We start from the raw sequence: 8,792 nt of genomic DNA, 5'->3' as shown, positions 1-8,792 counted from the left end.
GGAGCGAAGAGAGGAGTGCTGAGTGCTGCTGCTGGGTTTTGAAGAGGGGGCAGCTGTACGTACACCTGGTGCATGCATGCAGACGCATGCAATAAGATGGCTTATTAAGCTGTAGAGACACCTGGAACGGGTTGCTGCATTTGCTGCAGTTGCGCTGCAGCAGGAGGGTGTCGGCAGTCCCTGCTGCAGCAGCAGCAGCAGCTGCAGCAGCAGAAACAGCAACACGACGTGAAACATCCCTTTAAAGGGTTTTCTTTGCTCTTATTTTAATTATTAAAATAAATATTGCAGATAAAGATATATAACTGCTGTATTAACATCTGCTGCTGAGAGGCTGGGGGGCCCCCCACCCTAACACCTCCCGACCGCGAGCAGTTTGCTGCTGCAGCAACAGCAACAGCAACTGCAGCAGCAGCAGCAATAGCAGCAGAACAAAAACGCATTTTGAATTGGCTTTTTATTTCTTGTCTTAGGAAAAGCAACAAAGATATTCACCAGGGCTGTGCCCCCAGCCAGCAGCAACACCTCTACGCCCCCCTTCTTCTCCGATTTGCTGCTGCTGCTGCTGCTGCTGCTCTTGCTGATATAGCTCTTGCTGCTGCTTCTCCCACTGAGGGTGTATCATCCTTGACAAGGGGGAAAGGGGGGCCAGGGCTGCTTACTAACCCCCCAGTCACCGCTTCTGGTGCTGCTGCTGCTGCTGCTGCTGCTGCTGCTGCTGCTGCTGCAGCCGACACCGCGCTCAGTTGCTGATGCTTCCATGACGAACGGCACAGCAGCAGCAGCAGCAGGAGCGGCTGCTGCTGCTGCTGCTGCACCTGCTGCGGATGCCGCCCCGGAATCTAAAGAGGTAGAAGAACGCACGTGGGATAGTTTTGCTGCTGCTGCTGCTGCAGCGCATGCAGACGGAGGGAAGATTGTCTTCTTCGATGTAAAGAGAAGCCAATCCCTCAAAGATAAAAGTGCAGCAGCAGCTGCTGCTGCTGCAGGAACAACACCAACAGCTGCTGCTGCTGCTGCAGGAACAACACCAACAGCTGCTGCGGCCGCAGAAGGAGCAACAACAGCAGCAGCTGCTCCTGCCGCAGAAGGAGCAGCAGCATCAGCTGGTGCAGATGCTACTGCAGCAGCAGCAGATGCAGCAAGAAGTGCTGCAGGGGTAAATGAATTAACAAGCGGGACGGAGGAGGCAGCAAAAGGGAAGACCGCAGCCGCAGCAGCAGCAGCAGCAGCAGCAGCAGCTCAGTCTACACTAGAAGCAAACTCTTCGAATCATGCAACTGCAGCATCATCCGGACCAGCAGCAGCAGCAGCAGCAACTCTGCTGCTGAGCAGCCAGGATGGAAGCGACGCTTCTCAAGCAACGGTCCTGCTGCGGAGACAGAGCGAGGAGCAGCAACACGACACACAGCATCAGCAGCAGCGGCAGCAGCAGAACACGCAGCAGCAGCAGCAGGACACGCAGCAGCAGCAGCAGGCGGGACCTTGGCAGGATGCTTGTGGAGACATCGAAGACCTCGTTTTAGCGAGCAGCTCTGTCTGTGCCTCTGCTGCTGCCGACAGCAGCAGCAGCAGCAGCAGCAGCAGCAGCAGCAGCTTGGGGGGTTTAGAATTGAAGTACTTGGGTCCCCTGTTATCTCGGAAGCGCTTTGTTTTGTCTGCAACAGATTTTTCTTCACAAGTTTGGTGCGACCGCCAAACAGAGTTATATTTAAGGACAGACACAAAGAAGAAAACGACAGCAGCAATGAGACAAGGCAAGCTGCTCCTGCTGCTGCTGCTGCTGCTGCTGCTGTTGCTGCTGCTGTTACTGCTGCTGATGCTGATGGTGCTGCTGATGTTGGTGGTGCTGTTGATGCTGATAATGCTGCTGCGGCTTGTGTCGATGCTGCTGCTAGTGCTTATCCACTTTGCTGCTGCTGCTGCTGCCACTGCAGCTAATGCTGCTGCTAGTGTTCCTGCACACTCTGCTGCTGCTGCTGCTGTTATTGATGCTGCACTTGACGTTGAGGTATTCTGCCTGGAAAGCAGCAGCAGCCTCAGCATGCTTCTGCATCTTGTTGCTGCTGATCGTAGGGGTGTTGCTGGTGCTTCTAATGCTGCTGCTGCTGTTGCTTCGAGTGCTGCTGCTACTGCAGCAGCAGCACAAGGCTTTAACGAGCTTTGTTTGCTTTGTTTATATATCAGGGACGGAGCAGCATGCTGCTATAGAAATGCAGTTTCACTTGTATTGGCCTCTAGAGGTTACGCACGCACAAGACGTAAGAACCCCTGCTGCTGCTGCTGCTGCTGCTGCTGATGTTGCTGCTGCTGCATCTGCTGTCTGCTGCTCTTTTGTGCTGTTCCTGTTGCTGCAGTTTGTTGGCTTTAGGCTGCTTAACTCGCTGCAGCAGCTGCTGCAGCTGCTGCGGCGCGGCTGTTGCCGCGAGGTGTATCTCCTCGCCAACCCAAACCCCGCAGTGCCCTGTAGCAGCAGCAGCAGCAGCAGCAGCAGCGGTGAAATCTTGTTGAGAGGCATAATGGATGAGTTGAGCCTTGTTGTGAGGGAGCGCGTGGGGTGTACGTACACCCCAGTGCTGGAGCGTATGAAGCAGCTGCATAAGAGCAGCAACAAAGTTGGCGATAGCAGCAGCAACAGCAGCAGCAGCTTGTCTCGCTGCAGCTGCAGCAGCTGTAGCAGCTGCGGCTGCATGCTGTGTGCCCTGCAGCAGCTAGGGTTTAGGGGGGAGGCCTTCTTGCTTATTAGCGACACCAAGACAAGGAGACAGCCAACGGTGCCGTCTCTATCGCAGAAGCAAACAGCAGCAATTCAGCTTCAGGTACGAAGCCCTGCTGCTGCTGCTGCTGTCTCTTCTTTTAGCTTGCTTTGCATGAGCGCTGCTGTTACTGCTGCTGCTGCTGCTGCCTCTTGCTGCGCTACGCTGCTCTGCTGCACCGCATTTGCCCCCTCGGACGCCGCAGCAGCTGCTGCTGCTAAAGCTGTTCATGTTGTTGTTGCTGCTGCTGCTGTTCTGTAGATCTACAGCTTCATGGTGCAGCTGCTGCAGCAGCAGGAGCCGCAGCACCTGCTGCACCTGCTGCAGCTGCTGGCAGAAGCAGAGGGGACAGAAGTTTTGGAGCCCTTTCAGTCTCCTTTGCTGCTGCAAGGGCTTGAGGAGACGCAGCAGCAGATGCAGCGGATGCACTGCAGCAGCAGCTACTGCAGGAGCAACAGCAGCAGCAGCAGCAGCCCACCCACCAGCAGCAGCGAAGCACCGAGTCTAAAAACGATGCTGTTGTTGCTGCAGCAGCTGCTGCGGAAGCTGCCCCCTCCAGCTGAGGAGCTACACATTGTCTATGAGTGCCAAGGTGGGTTGTGCTGCCGCTGCTGTTGCTGCTGCTGTTGCTGCTGCTGCTGCTGCTGCTGCTGCTGCTGCTCGCAGTGAGCGTTTGCTCGGCGGCATTTGTCTTGCTGCTGCCTAAGTCGCTGCTCGAGTTGCTGCACTCTCCTCTATTGCTGCCCGTGTAACTATAGCTGCTGGTCATGCTGCTGTTGCTGCTGCTGCTGCTGCTGCTGTTGCTGCTGCTGGTTCTGCTGCAGGGAAGATCTTCGCTCGCGAGCGGGTGCCTTTTAATTGGGGGGCCTTCTCGTTTGCTTTTAACGACCTGTTGGCCTGGTGGAGGGGAGAAAGACTCACTGAAGGAGTTGGGGTAAAGCTGCTGCTGCTGTTGCTGCTGCTGTTGCTGCTGCTGCTGCTGCTGCTATTGCTGCTGCTCCTGCTATTGCTGCTGCTATTGCTATTGCTATTGGTGCTGCTATTGCTATTTCTGCTGTTATTGCTATTGCTGCTGGTGCTGCTATTACTGCTGCTATTGCTGCTGCTATTGCTATTGCTGCTGCTGCTGCTATTGCTATTGCTGCTGCTGCTGCTATTGTTGCTGCTGCTGCTGCTATTGTTGCTGCTGCTGCTGCTATTGTTGCTGCTGCTGCTGCAGAGCTCTGAGCGGTGGAAGTGCAAGTACTGCGAATTCGTCAGTCACTGCGATATGACGCCCCTAACTCCAGAAGAGAGGCAGCAAGCAGCACAGCAGCAGCAGCAGCAGCAGCAGGAGGAAGAGCAGCAGCAGCAGCAGCAGAAAGCAGAACAGCAAAAGCGGGAAACAGACAGGCAGCAAGGAGCACCGCAGCAGGTACAAGAGACAGAAGAGTTGTCGCTGCAGCAGCAAAAACAGAAGCAGCAGCAGCAACAAAAAACAGGTCAGCAGCAGGAGATCCATCAGGAACAAAAAGAGAATGCTAGGCAGCAGCAGCAGCAGCAGCAGCAAGCAGCAGCAGCAAAGAAGGCACTCCAATCCTCGCAGGCAGGAGGCGGAGGGCTTGCTGCTGCCCTTCGAGCTGCAACGAGCGGCGGCCACCTCCAGCAACTCTTCATGCAGCAGCAGCATCAGCAACAGCAACAGCAGCAGCAACAGCAGCAGCAACAGCAGCAGCAGCACGAGCAGCAGCAGCAACAGGGGTCCAGCCTAGGCCATGCTGCTACTCCCTTCTCGGGTCTTCAGAAAGCAGTTAGCGCTATGAGGGGGCGAACGCCAAATTCGCCAGCAGCAACACCCGCTGCTGCTGCTGCTGCTGCACCAGCAGCAACAGCAGCAATAAGTCCTGGAGCAGCAGCAGCAGAAGCACAGCTGCAGAGACGCGGGTGGCTCGCCTCCAGCTCCGCTGGAGGCCCCCCCGTGCAGATGCTGCCAGCACCACCGCGACCTAGGCAGCAGCAGAAGCTGCAGCAGCACAAGCGGCAGAATCAGCAGCAGCAACAGGAAGTTGGGGCAAAGAAACGAGGAGGGCGCATCACAGACTTCTTCTCTTTAAGCAGCAAAACCAACTAAGTAGACACAATTTCTGCTGCAGCACTTGCTGCTGCTGCACTTGCTGCTGCTGTTGCCGTACTAGGGCTGCTGCTGCAGCACTTGCTGCTGCAGCGCTTGCTGCTGCACTAGGGCTGCTGCTGCTGCAGCAACTGCGAGCGCACGGCCCGCGGTCCGAGCAGCAGCAGCAATAGCAGCAGCAGCAGCAGCAATTCAGCAACAAGTGTAGCAGCAGCTTGAAGCGGGAATCCTTCTGTAGTACTGGGTGGCTTGTCTCTGAGCTATGAATTTAAATAAAGCCCTCTATTGCTGCTGTCTCTTCTTGCTGCTGTCTCCTTTTGCTGCTGTTTTCTTTTGTCTCCTTTTCGTTGCTTCCTCGGCGCGCCCCTCTGCTCAGGCGAAGCAACTTTTAGTGGGAACTCAGGGTTTAAGCTTAAGGGTTTAGGGTTTATGCCTTAGGGTTTAGGGTTTTTAGGGTTTATGCTTTAGGGTTTAGGGTTTTCTCCTCTATACACTATAACGGGAGGCCCTTGCTGCGGGCATATCTGGGCAGCAGGCTATTCTAAACCCTAAACCCTAAACCCTAAACCCTAAGGTGTTTCGGTTGTACCTTGAGAGCTGAAGTGCCCCAGCGAAAGAATAGGGTTTATGCAGCGATGCTGCAATGAGAAAAATGTTTAGGGTTTAGGGTTTAGGGTTTAGGGTTTAGTTGCAGCACAGCAGCAGAAGCGACTGAAGATTTGCTGCTGCTGCTACACCCCAACGCCAACCCCCTGGTAAAAAGCATTTAAATGAACACTCCAGATTTGCTGTATTTGCTGCTGCTGATGCTGCTGCTGCTGCTGCTGATTACGTCTTGCCCTTTACAAGCTCCTCCTCCCGCAGCAGCTGCTGCAGCAAACGAGCAGGAGAAGCTCGATGGCTGGGGTTTAGCTGCAGCAGCGCATGCAGCAAGCGGTGGGCACGAGCATCAGAGCCACATGTCTGTAGGTTCAGCCCCTTGCTGCTGGTGCTGCTGCTGCTGCTTTCTGCTGCTGCTGAGTTGTACAAACGCCGCAACTGCTGCAACCTGTCTGCTTCGCTTGCAACTGGAGAGATTCTGTAGGGGAGGCGAGCGGTGCAGAAGATATGAAAGAGCAGCAGCCCGAGGCCCCATGCTGTTGTTGCTGCAGCAGCAGCAGCAGCAGCAGCACGAACATCGTTTTTGTGCTGCTGCAGCAGCAACTGCTGCTGCTGCTCCCACAGCTGCTTCTCCTTAGCCGGCACTGAAGCCCCGCAAAAGGCCTTCTCTGGGGGTAGATATGCTTTCCAAGGGGGGTCTATCACTTCTTCTTCCTCGCACAGCACCTGCTGCTGCTGCTGCTGCTGCTGCTGCTCAAGTGTATGTACACCTTCGAGCAGCAGACGCCCGTCAGTGCTAATCCACGGTGCTGCAGGCCCCAAGGCCTTCATATGCAGCCCAGCGCTCTGCAATGCTGCTGCTGCCTTCAGCAGCTGCAGCGCAGCAAACCACTGGCTTGACGGCAGCAGCAGCGGGAGTTGCTGCAGCCGCAAGAAGGCGTCCGGGTACAGCTCTCCCCAATTCAGCAGCAAATCGCGCCCTGCTGCAGCAACTACAGGAGAAGGAAGAGACAGCTGGCCTATGAAAATAGGCATCAGCAGGTGGCGTCGCACCTCCTTTAGGGCGGCTTCTTGCTGCGGAGACTGCTGCTGCTGCTGCTGCTGGGTCTCGCTTTGCTGCTGCTGGTCTTCGTCTAGCAACGGCTCTATCTGCTGCTGCAGCTGCAGCAACCGCAGCCCCGCTTGCATGCGCTTCTGTCTCTCTTCTGCTGCAGCAAATGCCTCGTCCTGTGCTGCTGCCAATCTGCTTCGCTCCAGCCTCAAAAGCAAGTGAGTCCCTGGCGCTGCTGCTGTTGCTGCTGTTTCTGTTGCTGCTGCTGCTGCTGTTGGAGGCTGCACAGCCTGCACCCTGAAGTACATGCTGCTGTTAGTGATGTCTCTAAGGCTTTCCAGCAGCAAACGCGGGGGTGACTCGCTTGCTGCTGCTGCTGCTCCTGCTGCTTCTGCTGCTTCTGCTGCTCCTTCTGCTGCTGCTGCGCCTGCTGCTGCTGCTGCGCTTACTGCTTCGAACTGCAACACTGCAGGGGGACCCAGCTTGCTGAAGAGCTCCCCTACGATGTGCCCGGAACCCTCAGCAGAAACTGCTGCTGCTGCTGCTGCTGCCAGCAGCTCCTCCCTCCCCGCCGCCGCAAGCGCAGCCACGGGCTCCAGGCCTGCTGCTGCTGCTGCTTGTGCTGCAGCAAGCGAAGCAGCATCGCTGCACGGGTCTTCTTCAGCTGCTGCTGCTTCGCTCTTCTGCACGGGTCTTCTTCAGCTGCTGCTGCTTCGCTCTTTCGTGCTGCTGCTGGAGAAGGCGTGGTAGTCGTGCTCGTCGTGCTGCTGCTGCTGCTGCTGCTGCTGCTGCTGCTGGTGGTTGGGCTTGCAGGAACGAGAGGCAGGAAGGCTTTGGAGAGGCCTTCGATTCCTGAGTCGAGTGCGCCCACGAGCAGCAAAGGTTCCAGCTGCTGCTGTTGCTGCTGCTGTTGCTGCTGCTGCTGCTGTTGCAGCTGCTGCTGCTGCTGTTGCTTCTCCTTCCTTGTCTCAGCTGCTCCGTCTACAGCTATTTGCCACTCCTGAATAGCAGCTAAGATCTCTGCCTGAGTCTGGCGAATCATATTATTTGCATCTCTGCCCATCTTCTCTTGCTTATTATGCTGCTTCTTTTGCTGCTGCTGCTGCTGTTGCTGCTGCAGAGGTGAAGCCACGGTTCTTTCGAGTTCTCTTTGGTGTCTCCTTTCTACCAAAACACTCTGCAGCACTTTGTCTTCAGTTGAGGCATCAGGCGCTGCTGCTGCTGCTGTAGACCCTTTGGTGCTTTGGTGCCTCTCTGCTGCTTCAGGTGCTGCTGCTGCTGCTGCTGCTGCTGCTTCTGGCGATGCCCGATCGCCCTCATCGGGGCCCTCAGCAGGCCCCATCTGCAGCCGCCTGTCTTTCGCTGGCGAGTACCATCCTAGAAGCTCAGGGGGTCTCCAAGCTGCTGCTACTGCTGCTGCTGCAGCAGCACAAACAGCTGCAGCAAACAGTCGAGGGGACCTCATGAACTAGCAGACAGCTGAGACCCCGAAGCACATAACAAGAACAGGGTAGAGGGCTACCAGATTCTGCTGCTGCTGAATCTGCTGCTGCTGTTGATGGTTTTTTGCTGATGCTGATACTGCTGCTGCTAGTGCTATTGCTGCTGCTGCTGCTGCTGCTGCTGCAGTTGAGGAGACACTCTAGGGACCCCCGCGTGCTACAGTAATTCATTGTTCAATCTACCACCTGCCAGCAAAGAAGACGAAATTCACATGAAAAAAGCTCTTTTATTTCATATAACTGGCCTAGGCTTTAGGGTTTAGGGTTTAGGGTTTAGGGTTTAGCGTTTAGGGTTTAGGGTTTAGGGTTTAGGGTTTCGGCAGCGCCACTGGACCGCCCGGTGGGCGAGCGTTGTCGGCTGCTGCTACAGTTGAGATGTAAGGGAGTTATTTTAATTTTTTGTTTTAATCTTTATAAATAAATTAAAAAAAGAAATATCTTGAGATTATTATTTGTATATATTAAACAAAGAATGCAGCAAACCCTTCAAGCTTGTACTGCTGCTGCGGCTACCTGAGTCGAGGGGTTTTGCGTGAACGCCTTTTCTTTAGATTCTTTTTGTTTTTGTTTATTTGTTTTATCTGTTTTTCTTATGGTTTGTTGATTTATTATATGGTTTGTACTGAGAGTTGAGTTTCTCTACCTAGTTGCGGGTCTTGCGGTGTATAGGCAGCTAGTAAAGAAAGAAGAGCTTCCTTCTTCTTGTTTTTCTTTACGGCTGGGGAGGGAAGGGGAGCTGCTTCAGGTGTACAGGCACCTGCTCTATCTGTCTT

General features: G+C 55.1%; 2 protein-coding genes across 2 annotated transcripts; one reads left to right on the top strand and one right to left on the bottom strand.

The window, feature by feature from the left end:
- Positions 1-760: 760 nt before the first annotated feature.
- EAH_00053580 (hypothetical protein, conserved) lies at positions 761-4,866 on the top strand (the record flags this gene model as incomplete). Its single annotated transcript, XM_013391043.1, has 6 exons — positions 761-1,625; positions 2,188-2,261; positions 2,358-2,819; positions 3,018-3,348; positions 3,581-3,690; positions 3,976-4,866. 6 exons carry the CDS (start codon positions 761-763, stop codon positions 4,864-4,866), a joined length of 2,733 nt encoding a protein of 910 aa, XP_013246497.1.
- Positions 4,867-5,694: 828 nt separating this feature from the next.
- Positions 5,695-7,982, bottom strand: EAH_00053570 (hypothetical protein, conserved; the record flags this gene model as incomplete). Its single annotated transcript, XM_013391042.1, has 2 exons — positions 5,695-7,016; positions 7,169-7,982. The coding sequence occupies 2 exons, from the start codon at positions 7,980-7,982 to the stop codon at positions 5,695-5,697; spliced, it is 2,136 nt and encodes a 711-aa protein (XP_013246496.1).
- Between the last annotated feature and the right edge of the window lie 810 nt (positions 7,983-8,792).

The sequence above is a fragment of the Eimeria acervulina genome, genomic scaffold (assembly GCF_000499425.1).
Source record: "Eimeria acervulina Houghton genomic scaffold, Eah_scaff996, whole genome shotgun sequence".
Classification (NCBI taxonomy): domain Eukaryota; phylum Apicomplexa; class Conoidasida; order Eucoccidiorida; family Eimeriidae; genus Eimeria; species Eimeria acervulina.
Note: the sequence above shows the minus strand (reverse complement) of the source record. Positions and strands in the feature narration are given on the sequence as shown.